General features: G+C 38.2%; 1 protein-coding gene across 1 annotated transcript; it reads left to right on the top strand.

Moving 5' to 3' along the window:
• The first annotated feature begins 4,048 nt into the window (after positions 1-4,048).
• tmc2b (transmembrane channel-like 2b) lies at positions 4,049-17,847 on the top strand. Its single transcript, XM_058375684.1, has 20 exons — positions 4,049-4,189; positions 4,365-4,400; positions 5,473-5,854; positions 6,440-6,583; positions 8,049-8,139; positions 8,227-8,308; positions 8,468-8,574; positions 9,050-9,148; positions 9,263-9,405; positions 9,519-9,666; positions 10,461-10,655; positions 10,888-11,067; positions 11,639-11,800; positions 11,899-12,027; positions 14,817-14,884; positions 14,966-15,205; positions 15,853-15,975; positions 16,159-16,237; positions 16,339-16,465; positions 17,657-17,847. The coding sequence occupies exons 1-20, from the start codon at positions 4,147-4,149 to the stop codon at positions 17,845-17,847; spliced, it is 2,769 nt and encodes a 922-aa protein (XP_058231667.1). The 5' UTR covers positions 4,049-4,146.
• The last annotated feature ends 848 nt before the right edge of the window (positions 17,848-18,695 follow it).

Genomic DNA, 18,695 nt, shown 5'->3' with positions numbered 1-18,695 from the left:
CTCAGTGACAGCCAAAAGGGCAGTCTCTGTGGAATGTGCTGCTTTGAAGCCAGACTGGTTGGGATCTTGGAGATAGTTCTGCAGGAGATAGTCAGACAGCTGATTATAAACAATGCATTTAAGAATTTTAGAAAAAAAGGAGAGAAGTGATACCGTAGTTGCTGATGTCTGAGGGTTCCAGAGCAGGTTTCTTCAGTATAGGTATACCCCTTGCTCTTGAAGGTAATTGGTACATGGCCAGATGCTATGGATTCATTGATGAGGGGTATGATGGGGATGAAGGGCAGGAGGTCAAGTGAGTTGGGCTGGAGCATAGTGGAAGGGATTGGATCCGGTAGGTGGTAGGATTGCAAGACTGGATAATTTGCAAAACCTCTTAATGCTGCTACAGTTGAGAGGTGCCTCAATAAAGGAGTAGGGAGTCCTGGCTGTGTAATGTAGGGGAAGTTGGGGCAGAAGCGGAGGTTTGGCAGATCTTGCTGTAAAAAGTGGCAAAGTCTTCAGCGGTCAGGAAGGATAAAGCAGGTGGAGCAAGAGGGTTGAGTAGTGATGAGAAGATTTTGAGCTTTTGAGGATCTTGTGCAGAAGCTTTGAGCTTTTCCTTGTAGAAGGTAGTCTTGGCAGTAGTCATGTCCAAAGACAATTTGGACAGGAGTGTGTGGTAAGAGATGAGATCTGCATCGAGTTGAGATTTCTTCCACCTCCTCTCTGCTGATCGTAGTTCTCTCCGATTGTTGCGCAGCACATCTGATAGCCAAGGAGCAGGACAGGAATTCTTCCTGTGTTTAGTAGACTGAGGGTGGAGAAGGTCCATGGTTCAGGAAAGAGAGGGGAGAAAAGTGACTGTAGCTGAGTCCTAGGGTAGGGGGGGAAAGGAGTCATAGTCAGGAAGAGATGAAAGAGTGAAAGAAGCTACAGAAGAGGGGGAGATAGAGTGAAGGTTTCGACGGCTAAGAGAGAGTTGCTGGGAGTTATGTCTCTGATGACTCAGAGAAAAGCTCAATTTGTTGAGACAAATCTGTCCTGATTTGTGATTGACATCCTTCTGTGAACACATTAAATTCAGCCTTCAAATTTGACCAACAAAAAATGGTGCCACAAAATCTGCCATAGGATAACTTCTTAAAAGGACCCCACTGATTGTCCTGTAAATCACATCACTAAGCAAATTCAGAATGACTCTTGGAATGTGTGATGATCAGAACCACAAGCCACTAACACTTTTCGAACCTTGGACCTTACATACAGCCTTAATCTGTAATATATCTTCCAGTAAAGTAATCCGAACTCTCACAGTGCTGCTTAGTGCAAAAGATGTTGGACTACTGATTGAAAGGTTGTGATTTCAAATCCCACAACTGCCAAGTCACAACAGCTGGGCCCTTGAGCAAGGTGCTTCACCCTCAACTCTTCAGTTGAATGTTGTAATTGTCCTTCAGCTACTGTACTTCCTGTTCAGGGTCACCATTGCAGATCATCTGATCCAGATATGTTTTTAAACCTGATGGTGGCTCATGTGGTTAAAGCTCTGGGTTGTTGTTCAGAAAAGTGGTGTTCAAGCCCCTACACTGCCAAGCTGCCAATGTTGATTGGAAGGTTGTGGGGTAGAATCCCAGGTTGCCACTCCTGGAGCTTTTAGCAAGGACCTTAACCCCCAATTGCTCAGTAGCATAAAATGAGTAAAGAAAATGTAGGTAGCTCTGGATAAGGGCATCTGCCAAATGCCAGAAATTTTATCCAGGCTTGTGACCAGCACTGAGAGTTAGCCCCTCACTGGCTGGGTCGGATCCCTGCCCAGGAATTGAACCTAGGCCGCAGCAATGAGAGTGCAGTATCCTGCTGCTTGCTCAGTTGTATAAATAAGATAAAGGTAAGTAACTCTGGATAAGAGCGTCTGCTAAGTGCCATAAATATAAATATAGATTGGTCAAGCTGAAAGAAAAAATCGAGTGTGATCATCCTTGGTAGCTTGAGGGTGCTGTTGGAGTTTTGTTCTGCTGTTTCCTGGTCTTCCAGATATGATATGCAGTCCTGAGAAAAAGCCATTTGACCTTATGTAAGACCTCAGTGTGTAGACAATACACCACATCCAACAGCTTTCCCTCCACCACAGAGAGACCATTCATGGACTTACACTAAAATCACTGGCCAATCTAATGGGTGGGGCTAAAAACCTAATCTCTCCCTTAGCCATTGGCCATATTTCCACATTCTGTACCAAAGTTCTGCGTCTGGTTGCTGTGCAGTTCCCTGGGGATGGAAACCTGGCAAACATCCCTACAGTCAGCTACTGACAGATTGGACACAAAGGCCCTACTGTGACGTGGCTTTCTGTGAACAATGCCTCCTTCTCTTGGCTATTATTTCGAGTCGTGCCATTTAAGAAAGTCAGCTGCAACATGTACTTTATATAGATTCTACAAGGTTAAGATCACCCCACACCAATGGTGTAAGAGAGGTGAAGGTCTAAACACCTTTCCACTAAGTCTTAAGGTCAGATTGTTGGAATACAATATCCATGTTATTCTTACTTCCCCTAACTATTAAGAGGGCTGAAATGTAAGGCTAGATGCACATCTAAAAAACTGTTATAAACCCTTAAGTCTTAAGTGTACATCCTTAAGTGTAGAAATGCCTATTTGGTGCACATGAGAATTAAGCAGAATGAAGTTCATAACTGTGCATTGTTAATAAATACATTACAGCTAAATTCATTTCCTGCCTTACAAAATGAATTCTGTCCCAAATTTCCTGATGAATTGTCCTAAGCATAAAACCAGACACAATGGTAGGAGTTTTGATCCAAATGCAGAGCTACCTAATAGAATTAGAATTAATAGAAAATATTGAATGCTCTAGCCACAAGGTGTTGATTAATATTATAATAGTGAAATATTCTAACAATAAACGATAGATTTTTTTTTCACCCCACTTAATCTAAGCCTAATAATGAACGGGATAAAAACTGTGTTGTTAGATGCTGAAGCAAAGAAAAGCATATAATCCTTTATATAGTGATTGTGTAAGGAGTCTCAGAGCTTTGTAACAGTGACAGTCCGTTTTCCGAAATATTACTAATTATAGCAGCTATATATAATCGTTTCCTGGCTTTTCTTTTCTCTCTCTATAGACTGTTGTGTCTCAGCAGTTTCTGAAATACTTAAACAAGCTCATCTGGTACCATAAACCATGCCACAATCAAAGTCACAGAGATCAGACTTTTTAATGCAAGTTCCTCCTCTTTGTCTGTTTCCTGTTTCCTCTGTTTGAAAGTGCTTTACATCATAGTCTCATCTTCATTACATCACTACCAGTCATTAACAGTTAAAAACAGCGCCATAATTCTAGGAAGGAGAAGGTTTTAATGGCTGAACAGGTTGTGCCTCGGTGTCCAATTCCTACATGAATTATTCATCAGGCTTAGCTATGTCCACATAAGCAGACATGTGTTTGACTAATTAAAGAGCTATTTAAAAAACATCAACTAATTTCTTTACAGGCCATTAAAGAACGTTAGACAGCGGTGTGATTTGTTGTTCTTGGTGTTTTTAAATAAATAAAAATGAAGCAAAAGCTCTATTTTGATATTTTTTCAGGGACATGGAATCACTATTCTGTCTTTCATGGTGGTGTGTATTCAATTTTTATTATATTAGTTACTTCATATCAATTCCTAAATATTCTAAATATTCTTCTCAAACCATCTAAAATTCATATACAAACTCCTTGAAATAATAAAATAGTGAAATACTTCTACCTGAAGCAGGCAGTATTTTCAGTGTTATCTACGGTCAGTAGCTCCGAGCTCTATTAGTGTGCTCATTAAATGAAGATGTGGTTGCGTGCAGGTTAGGACCAGGTCATTTTACGCTGTCTTTTGTCCATCCTCCTCTTGAGATTTCTCCTCTGGCCGCTAGCCTCTTTTGATGCCAATTTCCGGAGTGATATCGTTTGCCGTATCCAAGGGGACATCTGATGCTCAGGCTTTGGAGGGATGCACCTGCTACACACACACAAACACACACACACAGTGAAGCTGAATGCCACTCAACTGTATCATCTGTGTCACATGCCTTCACTAGGAGAATGCTACGGGTTAGAGGAATAACTGAACACTAAAGTTGTACGAACAGTGGAAACGTGGAAATGCCGCGGCCAAAAACTGGCATCGTAGCAACTCTGGATGATGGTGAGACCAACAGCAGGTTTTTCCTCTACATGTTTGTTGTGTTGAGGCTTTTTAAAATAGTATTTTATTGAAAAAGAAAATGTGCACATGTGCATACCTTTTCTATGCTGTTTATTTAATGATATTCTATACACTAGGATATTAATCTGTTTAACATTTTGTGATTGTGTTGTAGTTGGAATTGAGATCGATGCTGAATTAGACAGCGATGGTAAGTTATGTGATATGATAGATTTTAGCATGACTCTGAGTTTAGATCTCTCTCTCTCACTCATTTTAATGAGCATTTTTATTATTTTATTCACAAGCTAAAGCATATACAGTTGAGTTCAAAGAAGGTATAGCATACAGAACATTACTTCCAAGCAGATACATATACACATTTAATATAACTTGAATCTAGGAAATTAAAAATCAAAGCTTTTTTATAGAACTTTTTGTTATATACAGTAGAGTCCAAAAGTCTGAGCGCCCTAGTGAAAATGCATATAATTTCCATAATCAAGTCAAAACAATGTTCATTACTAATTATTTTACTGTTGACAGCGACTTGAGTGAAAACTAAACTAGATAAACTAGATAGATCTGAAATATTTATGTTTAAATATTAAGACTCCACACGTTTGTGTAAAATTCTATGATATGTTTTTGAGTGCTGTCTATTACACGCTTCAGTAAAGGAGATTAGACATGAGGAAAATCTGACCTTTTGTACAAAGCAATGTTGTCAATATCAGAAATTTATGAACATTTAAATAACTATCTAGAAATAGTGCAGAACAATTCATAGTTTTGTTTTTAGAATTTTCAGATTTCTAACACATTCTATTTATATCCATTTTTCTAAATCACAGAATTCTTTTGGTCCCCACTCTAAAATATTAAACACTTATTGTATGAATTGTTTTGTATGAATGAAAAGGAAATTGGACTGTAATATCTTGGTACTTGGAAGAATTCATGATGCCACTAATATTCACAAGAGGTTATGAATGATTGTGTTTAAATGTCTATTTTTATGTGGTCATTTTAGCTTGTTTAAGGATGATAGTAATTCTGGGGGATGTTCTAAACTAAAATAGAGACATTTTTAAAAATATTTAATGAATTTTTTTTGCTTATGCTAGTCATAGTTTATTATTTGGATAAAAAAACGCATTGTTTTTTATTTGGATAAATGAGTGCATTTTTGTTTTTATGGCATTGTATATGTATATGTATGTGCAAGTGTATAAAATATTGTACATGAACCAGGACAATTCAATATATCACCTGTTCCCCAGAGGACACCAACAGGAGACCAAAAAGTGCAAGAAGACCCAGACCTGCTGCTCGCAGCGCGAAAGCAAAACCAGCGGACAGCGATGATGATGACGATGAAGATGTAGCTCCTCGCCAAAGAAGAGGCAGAAGGAAGAAAGAGAATTCCGAGGACAATGAGAACGAGAAACCCCGCAGTCGCAGAAGAGCAAACAACAGAAAGAAGACCAATGCCAAAGGTCAGGACTCTGATGTGGACAGCGAAGAGGACAAAGTGAGCAAGAAGAAAGGAAAAGGAGAGACCAAGAAGGAAAAAGAAGAAGAGAACAATAAAGAGAAGACTGGAGCAAGTAAAGATGGGAAAGAAAAGGGGGATGACAAAAAGAAAAAAGGAGATGGTAGCGGGTAGAGTATTCTATAGGCTTTCTTTCTAGCTTTTAATATTTCAGTTCAAAAAGTCTTAAAATGAATGTTGAGTTCATAGAATATGACATTAATCTTAGAGAGCATGTGGGTTGTTGCTTTTTGTAAAAAATCTCAATAACTACAAATTTACAAAACCATATCCATACAACATCTTGGATTTGTAATAAACTGGAAATACGCAAATATTCATAAGTTTGAGAACTAGCATTTGAACAAAAAATAGGATTGGATAACAGGGCACAGAAGAAAGAGCAGATAACACTGAAGAAAGATTCGGTAATTAAAATACATCTCGAAAGCAAAAGATCTGTCAGGAAGCATTTTTTTCAGCTAGCTAGCTCAGAAAGGTATCTACAGTATTTTTCAGGATTCAGGATAATTCTGAAATGTGCAGAAACATCTTCAAATGCTTTTTCATGAACATTCATATGTATTAGCTTTATATTATAAAACTGTTGTGTAAGAACACTAAATCAAATTACAAGCAGTACTGTGTTAGAGATTAGAAATAGCCATTTAATGATTTCATACCATATTGTGATCTCTGATGTCCCTCTCTGGCAGCTCATCAGCTGGCGAGTCGGATGTCGAGTCTCTATCAGAGGGCGAAATGGCTCGGCTAAAAGAGGAGGTCGAAGAAAAGAAGAAAATTATCGCCACACTCCGGAACAAACCATGGCGGATGAAAAGGAGACTCGGGATTTTGAAGTAACATAGTCCCTTCTTGTTTCAAGAAATGGCAGTCTGGGCCATCAGTAGTCTGGGATGCTGTCTTAGCAGTTCTTGGATGGTCCAGATTTTGGTCTGTGGTTTCAGTGGTTTTGGGCTTGTAGTTGATATTGGGGTTGTAATAGAATTGTATTACAATGTCAACTTTTGGTTGTAGCTCGAATGTTACACTTACAGCATGCCATGCCTTGAACTACAAAAATCTTCCCTTAATCCAAATCTGTGTGGCTGATTTTCATGCAGGACCCAGTGTTCACTGATTCTCGCTCATATTCATCTCACAAGTTAAATAAAGTGCTCTTTAATCCGTTCTTCTATGGCCTTGTGCTGAACCTTTACCTCAGACTGGCCCAGGCAATCTTGAAGCAGAATAGATGATGATAGTTTAGACAAGTTCAGAGGTAGTAGAATCAAACACTGCCCAAGAGAACATCGATAGCCTGTCCTGGCAGCTGGGCTTCAGCGGTTTGTATTTCGCTGAGTACCTGAATGCTGGTGAAATAGATCCCTAGACAAAAAGGGTGGCAATGTGGCAAAGGAGTCTTTTAATTGACCTGGTACCTGGAAGGAAATCCTGGTAATCTACAAGCATGGCTAGATGACGGTTCATCTTGTTTGGCTTCCGTAATTCTGTTCGGATGAGTATTTCAGAACCTGGGAAAACTCTTTTACTGTAGGTTAGCTTACAAGATTGTTATCTGTCTGGACTTAACATAGAAGTTGAAGTCTTTACTTGTACTTTACAGCAAAGTGAAATTCTTTTTTTTGCATATCCCAGTTTAGGAAGTTTGGGGTCAGATTGCAGGGTCAGTCATGCTACAGCACCCCTGGAGAAGAAAGGGCTAAGGGTCTTGGTCAAGGGCTCAACAGTCGCTGCTTGGCTTGAACCCCCAATCTTGCTATCAACAACCCAGATCCTTACGAGTTTGAGCCATCACTACCCTACATAGTGTACATTCCAGACGTTTCTGCATATTGTTGGATAGCTGGTTGGTCAGTTTCTGGGCTTTTTTGTAAATGCTGGCCTCCTCAGGTGAATAGCATAAAAATAAATAATAATAAAAAAACATCTAAAAATATCAAACCCCAATGTGGAATTTGGAATTTAAACTTCCATATTACTGTATTTTTATTGCTAAAGATATTGTCTTTCTTTTGCTGTGTATTTAATGTGTTGTCTCGTCATGATCCCCACCTATCACCAATCCAGGGGGTAATTAATTGCCCAATGTCTTAGGTTACGTTGGAAACTAGTATCAGGTGGAATGTGATATTGGTGAACAGGTGTCAAGGTCTGTGTTTACCCCACAGAGATGGTGAATTGGGCCACTTACCGCATGTAATGACACAGTATGAAAGATCTGAATGTTTTCTGATATATTAGCATTGCAAAACTAAATTTTTAATACATGATTCATCTGTGTGTTTTTGTCAATGGTTTCAGGGAGGCACAAGAATTTGTAGAAAAATTTGAAGGTGCTTTAGGTAAAGGAAAAGGCCGGAGGCTGTATGCTTTCAAAGTCATGATGACCAAGGTATGTGATCTTCTTTAACAGATCATTTGGTGTTTAAGTAACCATAGAAAGCATTCATTTCTAAATTGATTGTATTATTTTTTTCAGAAATTGATCAAGTTTAATCGTGACTTCGATAACTTTAAGACCGCATGCATTCCATGGGAGAGGAAAATCAAAGAAGTTGAAAGTTGGTCCCCATGTTTATACGCCCATTGAAATATATCTCATTTCCTGTTTTTTATTATTTATTTATTTATTTATTTATTTATTTATTTATTTATTTATTTATTTATTTTTAGACCTGTTGCTTGTGTCAGATTTTCTGACTTGCTCTGATTTTTTTAAGGTCACTTTGGGTCATCTGTAGCCTCGTACTTCATCTTCCTCAGGTGGATGTATGGCCTCAACCTCGTTCTCTTTGGCCTAATGTTTGGGCTTGTTGTCATTCCTGAGGTAAACTTATGATGTAATTCATAATATTTTGGGACAAACCAATAAAACTATATACTGTTTTGTTCAGACTGGTTTCAATTATAGAATCAGAACAAATGATCTCAGAATAAATGGGAGCTACCACTATTGAGAGCAAATTTGTATACTTAACCTTCTACATTTTTTCAGTTGCTAATCCTAAATCCTAAATATATATTATTGAGTACTAATAGGAACTATTTAATAAGAAGAAACAGGCAAAAGAAAATGTTTTAGTTACAGAAGAGACCTGCTGGAGTGTCCTGAGAGTTAAATACTTAAATGCCAATTTAGACATGACAAATAGTCTATACATTCTGAAAAGCATCAATAAAAACATTCAGGCTGAACCATTTGAACACATATTACTATTCTGTTGAATCTATTCCTGCTCTTTCAGACAGATGATTGGTGATTGAAGTAATCTGTAAAGTCACATCTCGCTCTCTTTCTGGAGGTCCTGATGGGTTTACCGTATGGCTCAATCGCTAGGAAAACAGTCCCTAGAGAGGAGCAGCCTACCGCTATGGACTTCTCAGTCCTTTTTGAATTTGGAGTAAGGACTAGATTCATTTACAAAAAAAATTATTAATAATTTGAAATACTATCAAATATTAGTTTCAAATTCATCTCCTGATTTAACGTTTTACGTTTTTTTTTGTTTTCAAAGGGCTACTGCAAGTACTCTGTCCTCTTTTATGGCTTCTATAATAACCAGAATACTATCGGATTACTTAAGTTCCGTCTACCTTTGTCCTATTTCCTAGTTGGAATAGGGATTTTTGGCTACAGCCTGATGGTGGTGATAAGGACGTGAGTCTTTCTTTCCTACACAGTATTCACCTTCCTGTGTTAAACAATTCTATGTCTTCTAATCTATACTGCTTAGAGAGACATGCTGAAAGTCACTGGCTAATATGTCATAGGATGGCACGAAATGCCAATGAAGGAGGTGATGGGGCAGAGGAGAGTGACTTTGTCTTTTGCTGGAAGCTGTTCACTAGCTGGGATTACCTCATCGGAAACCCTGAGACAGCTGACAACAAGTATGCTTCCATCACAACTAGCTTCAAGGTCAGGCATAAATTCATACCTGTACACTATTATTTTAACAACAGAATCAAATAACAAACTTGGAAAATAATTAATAATAATTAAAATTAAAATAGTAAATAAAATCAAAATAATTTGACGGAACTGCTTTAAAACACTTTAGTCATTTTTGTAATGGTTTATTTGCTTGATAAGTTGAAACATCTGCATAAAAACACAAACAGGGGATTTGCTGTTCTGGTTTAATACATCGGTGTAACTCCAGAACCTAAATTTTAAATAAAATCTTTTTTATAATCACAATTTAAAGATTATGATCCGTGGTTGAAGTGTCTCAGTTTCAGACCTAGAAGGTTTGTGGACACCTGACCATCATGCCATTTGTGGTTGTTCCACAAACTGTTGCAAAGTGAATTTCTCTTCACTTGAACTATAAGAGGCCTAATCTTCCATCATGACAAGGCCCCTGTGCACAAGACTCCATAAAGACACTGTTTGCCAAGGTTGGAGTGGAAAACCCTGACCTCAAACACCTTTGGGATTAACTGGAACACCGACTGCACCCCAGACCCCAGATCATCAACAACCAACATCAGTGTCTGATCTCACTAATTCTCTTGTAGCTGAATGAACACAAATCCATACAGCCATACTCCAATATCTAGAGGAATCTCTCTGAGCTACATATAGCAGCAAAGGGGAATAAATTTGGAATGAGATGTTCAACAAGCACAAATTGATGTGATGGTCAGGTGTCAGGTGTATTTTTGATTCTCCTCTGGATGTCCTGTCTGACTTTAATCACGTTCCTGTAGGAATCTATAGTGGATGAGCAGGAGAATTTGAAGGACGAAAACATTCATCTGAGGAGATTTCTGCGTGTCCTTGCTAACTTACTGATCCTGTGCAGCCTGGGAGGAAGCGGATATCTCATCTATTTCGTCGTGAAAAGATCTCAAGAATTCGCTAAACTGGATCGCAATGACTTATCCTGGTATCAAAAAAATGAGGTAAATTTTATAATAGGTTTTATTTTGTTTGGTTTTGTAGGTAATGTTGCTTTTAGACTAGGAATGACTAGGAATTAACCACACTAATTACATTTTTTACAGCTTTTATCTATTCATCTGGTCTTTAAATATTCCATACATTCTACTTGCTTTGAATGATGAATGTGCTTTTTTTCTGCTTTTATATTTTACCAGAACTTTCTTTTTCCCCTGTTAATGGTGCGTCCTACAGGTGGAGATTGTAATGTCTCTGTTAGGTTTGGTGTGTCCACCTTTATTTGAGACCATCGCTGAACTGGAGGATTATCATCCTCGGATCGCCCTGAAGTGGCAGCTGGGACGCATCTTTGCCCTCTTCCTGGGAAACCTCTACACCTTCCTGTTTGCCCTTATTGATGATGTCAATGAGAAGGTACAACAGAGACAGGAGGCAGCTATGAAATAACATTCTAAAGTTGTGTCCAAATAATGTACACACTATGCACTATGTATTCTAGTGTTCAGTGTATGAATTTTACATCCTGGAATTTTTACTAACCGGAAATATGAGCCGTTTCCCAAATGATGCCATGATGAGTAATGTGATGCCGCTAGCAGAATTTTGAAAATGTTGAGCAATAAATCACACAACATGGCCTACTTTAAGATACATTTGTAAGACCCCATGTCCACGGAGTGTTGTCAGCCATCTTGAAATTGGTTTCTCATCCAGCATCAGTTCCTGGTAGCCCCGCCCCCTTTTCCACTATGTAAGCAAAGCTGTCAGTGTCCAAAATTCCATACTTCCATTTTTTGGTGTTGATTAAGTGCATCATCAGGTTACTTAAAGTGCTGAAATTTTCAGTACCCTATTTATACTACACAATACCATAAAATGGTGCATAAGTGTGTAAATTGGGACACACCAAAGTCATACTAAATGTATATTTAAAATCAATTTTTAATATTAAGTTTCCACTGCCTTTTTGGTTCTTCCTCAAAAGCTGGAGAAGGAGAAACTGATAAAGAATGAAACCGACTGGGCTCTAAACCAGTACTATGCTAACTACACACTGTATCACAACGTGACAGAGAATATTCCCCCACCAGACATCGCGCCTGCTGATGTCATCAGGGGTCCGTGCTGGGAGACTGAAGTAGGAATTGTGCGTAACAACCCATTTTCTTGCTAGTAAACAAACTATTTTATTAAATAAACAGCTCTATATGATCCAAAGTGATTTATTTCTTTTGCATGCTGTAGGAGTTTATGAAGCTAACGGTGTCAGATATTCAGGTGACGTATCTGACTATCCTGGTTGGAGACTTCATGAGAGCTTTAATTGTACGTTTCCTCAACTACTGCTGGTGCTGGGACCTTGAGGCTGGCTTTGTGAGTTATTATTAATGAAATTTATATTTTAAGAGGTGCTTTGTGATTGAAGGTCATAATGTCTTGTAATTCACTGTATAATTCATACATTTGCTATTAATAGAATGGACTAGACTAACAGCCTTGGATAAAAATTTAACCTGAGACAATACTATTTAATACTATTTATTGTTGCTAGCCAGAATAGCAATGTCGAACAACCCATGGATGTGTCGTAGGAATATAGGTAGTCTTGCTTCCTCACAGCTCAAGTGCCTGCTTGAGTGGTGACCTGTGATGAACTGTTTTACTTCAAACAAGCATTGTTTTTAAATGATGAAATGAACTGTTTTACCCCAAACAAGTAGTCTTTTTATTCAGAACTTGGATGAAGCACTGATGATCTGGACCTAATTTGAACTCCGAACTTGGATCTTTCCTGGGTCGAATCTCCCTCATGAAGCTGGTTGAGAAGATGACAGAGAATGCTCAAAACTTCACAAATTACTACTACTATGACTAGTGTTTTCAAGTTTAAAATATCTTACAAATTTCTTGTTCACTTTTTATTCTAAAACAGTACAAACTGAAGAAATGCTTAGGTATGAGCTGGTGTGAACTTTGACTTGCAGTGTATGCTCTCTCTTTAATGTAAATGCAACCCACCTTCTCCTCAACCAAAAGATTCCAGGTAACATATATACTGAATATATCACTACAGCTGAACAGGAATAAGTCTGCAACTGATTTTCAACAGCGCCTAAAAAAGTATTTCGACCCTTAACCCTATTTTGGTTGTTACAGTTAATGTGCTGTCTTTCAATTATGAAATTATCCTTAACTGTTATACATATTTCCAAAATAATCAACTTAGAATCGACGATTATGGGTAAAGATGAATCTAAATTGATCTGATGGTGAATTTTTTTTTTTGAAGAAATTCAGGAGAAGAAAAGCATGAAGGTGATGGGGCTTTTTGGATGCAAACTTGCAGAAATTGAATCAGAATTTGATTTTTCAGCAAGTTTACCATGTGAGATTTTCTAATGCAGTGAAATTCATACATTTTTGGCTTCTTCTGAATATTTTTGGGGGTCAGTGTAGCACTGAGGAAATGATCCTTCCTTTTTTGATTAAGCCATGGATTGGGAAGGACGCTGGAGTAGCTGCTTCTTACTGCTTATTTACTACATTATATAAAAGCCTACCATTGTGAAGGAACACTTGAGGGGGAATTCATCTGACTTTTATTTTATCTTGAGCATTCTAAACTCTTAAGGATCCTAGTCAACTATGGTGATTCTGTTTGTCTTGGGAGGACAGGTAAATTTGGATTTGTCAGGGAAGGTATTCGTAATGTGGGGCACATGGATGTCACTCTGGATGTCATAGAGGTCTGAATGGACTTAGGCCATGGAGGACAAATGAGGGAAAATCTCTGACAACACAGGATACTTAGGAAGGTTCCCATTTTTTCAACTCCTGCATCGGAAGAAGAGGACTAAACTGGTAAGAAATTCTAGGAAGTCTGCCGCTGCAAGTCCATTATGACATTTTCCGCAGTTCTCCCTCATCACCCCACTGCTGTGCTCCCTCCACTGGCTTCCTGTAGCTGCCCGCATCAGATTTAAAACACTGATGCTTGCCTACAAAGCCAAAAACGGACCAGCATCCACTTACCTCAAAGCTCTTATTACTCCTCACACTGCACCCTGTTCCCTCCAATCCTCTAGCAATGCTTGACTGGTCCCACCATCTCTCAGGGTACAAGGAAGGTACCCATTAAGACTCTTCTCTATTCTGGCACCTAGGTGGTGGAATGAACTTCCCCTAGATGTCCGAACAGCTGAGTCACTAGCAGTCTTCAAATGCCGTGTAAAAACCTAACTCGACTGATGATATTCCTACCTCGACGGATGGTATTGGTAGTCCATGACCTAGTGAACCAGTATCAATGTATTCATTGATAGAGACTCTGTAAGTGGATACGGGTGTCTGCTAAATGCCATAAATGTAAATGTGGGGATGAAGCAGGGTTTGGTTTTGAGGGGTTGGTCTATCCACTTAAAAAGTGCAAGGTTGCAGGAGTCAAGTGGAATCTTAAACACAAGACCTGAAAGAAATAGCTAGAAGCCACGTCTGGTGTGAAGGGCACCAAATTAGGATCTTGTGTCAGGTCTATCAGTGAGACAAACTGTGACCTCACCAGGTAAGTGTCGAAGTTACACCTTGTATAGACAACTTAAGTGTGTCATCCTGATTTTGTACTATTACTATAGAGCTGGAACATAGGTATTTCCCATCTTGGTGGGATCTTGATTCTATTTTGGATGAAGGGGTTAAACCCGGGGGTATTAACTCTTGTATCTCCTGCCCTTGTGAGGCTGAAATCTCCTCCATTTTGCAGGAGATAGCTGGAAATAGGTGAGGGCAGAGACACTTGATTATACTATAGAATTGCCTAAAAAGAATTGTAATTATAACATTTATACACACGTTTGTATTTTATTTAAAAAGAAAGTTTGGAATTTTAAATTGAATAACTGATCCAGTTAATTTGGATTCTGCCCTATTAATAAAAAAAAAAAACACTTACAAAACTCATGTTATTCATCACTAACACTAGGATGAAAGCAACAGCTAGGATGATAGATGATACTTAACAACAAGACAAACACAGAGACACCCGACTCTACACAGGGCACTTAATTACAGAGAGAGAGAGAGAGAGAGAGAGAGAGAGAGAAATATATCAAGCAACTTTTACATTAATTTACTATGCTCTTCATTTGTCTATTCATGTTTTGCAGCCTTCATATGCAGAGTTTGATATCAGCGGAAATGTACTCGGGCTCATTTTCAACCAGGGAATGATCTGGTGAGAAAATAATACTTGATCTAAAATGACAAAATCATTTATGTGCTGAGAAACTTATACTTGTATACCTGTTTTCTTTAGGATGGGAGCATTTTATGCCCCAGGGCTGGTGGGTATAAACATTCTGCGCCTCGTGACCTCCATGTATTTCCAGTGCTGGGCTGTAATGAGCAGTAACGTACCTCATGAGAGAGTGTTCAAAGCTTCACGCTCCAACAACTTCTACATGGGCATCCTGCTGGTGGTGCTCTTCCTCAGCCTCATGCCTGTGGTCTACACCATGATGACCATGTCTCCTTCATTCGACTGTGGACCCTTCAGGTCACTTACATACACCTGAACACGATATCAGATCATCTTGATCATCTTGACCTTAGGGATTATGCATTCCCAAGTTATACAAAGTATTTTTCATTGTCACTGTCATTCAGCTGGCAGATGGACCACTACTGGCCAAAACTGAAGCACTGGTTACATTCAGGTTGATTTTATTTTGCCCAGAATACAAATGACAAAACATCAAAACAGCTCCTTATGTTCCTAAAATTAACCATATTTGACCCAGTATCTGGGGAAATATGACGTGTGTAACTGGAGAATTTTCATCAGAAGAAGGTATGGAATTTACAAGGCATAAAGTGCAATTCCTGAATTGTCTACTGACAGAACACGTTTTTTAAAACTGCTATTTGATTTAAGACATTATTTATAAATCTACTTGCTATAGTTAATAAAATTTGAATTAAATCCATTCATTTTAATAGTAAAGCAGTCCAATGTCTATTAAAACTCAGTAGAAAATATAAAATCTCTGATAACAGACATATCTAGAGAAAGAAAGTGATGGCCCTTGTGGCTACGGTTCTTGGTTCCTTGATTTCAGAACCATGTGTGTGAATAAACCAGCAAACACAGTGAAATATACCAGCAGCTTTATAGTTGATGGTTGTGTTTCATCCTCTGAACAGCGGGAGAGAAAAGATGTACGATGTGGTAATTGAGACGATCCAGAACCTTCCAGCCTTTATGGCCAACATCTTTACCTACGCATCCAACCCTGGACTCATCATATCTGTCGTACTTCTCATGGTGTGAGTGCTCACTAGGAAAAGGGCTGAGGCTTTTAGTATTGTTAAAATGTTTAAAAAAAACAAAAACAAAAGAATGAATATCTGGTATGAATTAAATTCCTTCTTACCTTAACTGCATTTGTGAATGTATACAGCCAACCTCTGTAGTTCATGGGCAGTTTATTATGGTCTCTTGTTATCCAGGTTAGCTATCTACTATCTGAATACAGTCTCAAAGGCCTACCAGAAAGCCAACATGGATCTGAAGAGGAAGATACAAATGGTGTGTAACTTTTCTGACACAGGATTATGCTTTATATGTAGTATAATATAATATATGGTACTATACTATATAGTATCCTACTGTGTCCAAATTTTCTCTAGCAAAGAGACGAGGAGAAGAACCGTAGGAACAACAAAGACAGCACTAATCAGGTGATGAAAGACCTGGAGGATCTTCTGCCCAACAAATCCTTGATACCACCACCAACACCTGCTAAAGAGGAAGCAGGTTAGTAGCCTTGTGTTTGTTTATTTATTTTGTTTCTTTCATAGGCTGGTCATAATGTTGTTTAGGTCTGATTTCACTTCACTTTATATCCAAAGACGGAGCAGTATTGTCAAACACATACACACTGTAATGAACTAAATGTACTTAACATTCCGCACAACACATAACAGATCTACAGATTAAGTTGACATCAGGTGGAAGTTATAATGTAAGTAATAAAAGGGTGTGGTGTGATGTATTAAAAAGACTCTTTGTCCAAGATCAAGTGGGTAGACCCCCCCAAAAAATTTGTTTAATAGACCAATAATAACAATACAGTATGTCATTTTCAAAACACATCAACGGACTGCAGTTCATTATCCAAAAAAATTCCCAATTATTTATTACACAGTGGCTTGCATAAGTATTTACCTCCTTAATCTTTCCAGATTTTGTAATTTACAACCTGGATTATAGATATTAAAGTGTTGATTAAAATGTGTAATTGTCCCTGTATTCAACCCCATTGATGTAAAAAAAAAAAAAAAAATTGTTGTTTGGAAGTAGGAATTGAACTCTTCAGCTTGATTATATAATAAAGTTAATTGCGCTATCTTGCCCCCTATTGGAGTAATAGTGGAATAACAATTTTTAAAATTCAATTACGGTACAAAAAGCAACTTTTTACATTCAAATGTGGGTCAGATTAGAACAGTTAAGACGGTGATTAGTAGTAATAGGTGACAGCATTCAGTGTTGAGTATTTCCTCTTGAATGAATGTGATAAAACTAACAAAATGAGGAACTGTTTCATCAAAGCAGGAAGCTACCCTCAGGTAAGGTTTAGCCTAATAGCTAGCTAGCATCAGCTAATATAACAGCTAGCATCAGCTAATATAAGCAAATACTGCAGCAAATACCTCAAACATAAATAATCAGTGGCTGTTTTATAGGCTATTGCCTGTTAAGGTTAACTGTTTAACTAGAAATAATTTCTAGAAACAAAGAGATCCAATAGAGTGAGCAGAGTACGAAGTCACAGTAATCAGCCACACTATATATAATTGTGTGTATTCATTTTTGTCATGCTCACAGTGCTTAATCTGCACGTTTTGGACTATATGCTACATGTGTACACTTATTCATTTATTTATTATTTTAAAGCAGAATGTATGAAATTTTGTCCATCCATGTTTTCCTCTTGAATCACAGAGACATCTGCCCGTCAACCGCCTGCTGGAAAATCTCCAAAGGTCACGGATAAAGCCGGATCAGCCACCAACGGCAAAGGGGTAAAAATGCAGAAGGACGTTTCATTGGCTGCTGTGAATCCTCGCGCACCCGTGACTCGCTCACCAGGCCCCGGGGGCAAAGGGGGAAGAGGACCTCCACACAACACATAAATTTGTACAGCGATATCACAGATAGCCAGAGATGTTATGTGCACACAAACATTGAGACAAATATGGCTAATAAGTCCTGGAGAAGTTTTATTGAGTGGAACGTTATGTGAGGGTGGAACAGGCGGGAGCGTCTCCTGGTGCAGAGCTAAGATTAAAAGTACAGAAATAATTCGGATGTTCTGATCTGTCCTCAAATGAGGAAAGAGGAAAGGCCAAGATGATTCAAATCTTTCAATTCCATTGGTTTGTATCGAGCCTCAAAACCTTTGTTCTAGTAAATAGATCCACCTGCGGTGTGATTTACCACACTAAAGTCACTTCAGAACTCCAGTTTGTGTGTATACCTGTGTGTATACGTTAAAACGACCAAAAAATGCATTTGCATAAGCCGTTACTGCCATTTAAAGAAAAAAGTCATTTACAAGTATTTACAAAAAGTTTCTTGAAGTCGTTATTATTGCCACAGTAAAATTGGTGTATATTTTTTCACACCTCTGACTCACACAGCACCGATGGAAACGTTTTACACTTACAGTCGTAGTTTATATTTGAATGGAAACCAACGTCTTTGAGTTATCTTTCACTTTCCTACTCAATGTAGTGAAAATGGTGTTACAAAGTCAACAAATACCTCAGTGATGGTACATACCTCAATACATAGTGTTGGCTTTCAGATGTTTGTTTGTTGTAGCTCACGTTTTATTAAATCATGAGCTCATAAATTGATTCTTGTGAACTTTGGGAGGGAATCAGTATTTTTTTTCTCTCTCTCTCTCTTAAATATCTTAATCAGCATTACATCATCCCTCTAGTTCAGGAACGTTTGTTAGTTTATTTAAAATAATGAA

This window comes from Hemibagrus wyckioides, linkage group LG22 (assembly GCF_019097595.1).
Source record: "Hemibagrus wyckioides isolate EC202008001 linkage group LG22, SWU_Hwy_1.0, whole genome shotgun sequence".
In the NCBI taxonomy this organism is placed as follows: Eukaryota; Metazoa; Chordata; class Actinopteri; order Siluriformes; family Bagridae; genus Hemibagrus; species Hemibagrus wyckioides.
The sequence above is the reverse complement of the archived record's forward strand: the minus strand, read 5'-3'. Positions and strand labels throughout refer to the sequence as shown.

Coding starts and splice junctions, on each gene's coding strand:
- tmc2b (XM_058375684.1), top strand. CDS start 4,147: ATGCCGCGGCCAAAAACTGGCATCGTAGCAACTCTGGATGATG. Junction 6,584..8,048: donor AGGAGACTCGGGATTTTGAA/GTAACATAGTCC, acceptor CAATGGTTTCAG/GGAGGCACAAGAATTTGTAG. Junction 9,406..9,518: donor CTGATGGTGGTGATAAGGAC/GTGAGTCTTTCT, acceptor AATATGTCATAG/GATGGCACGAAATGCCAATG.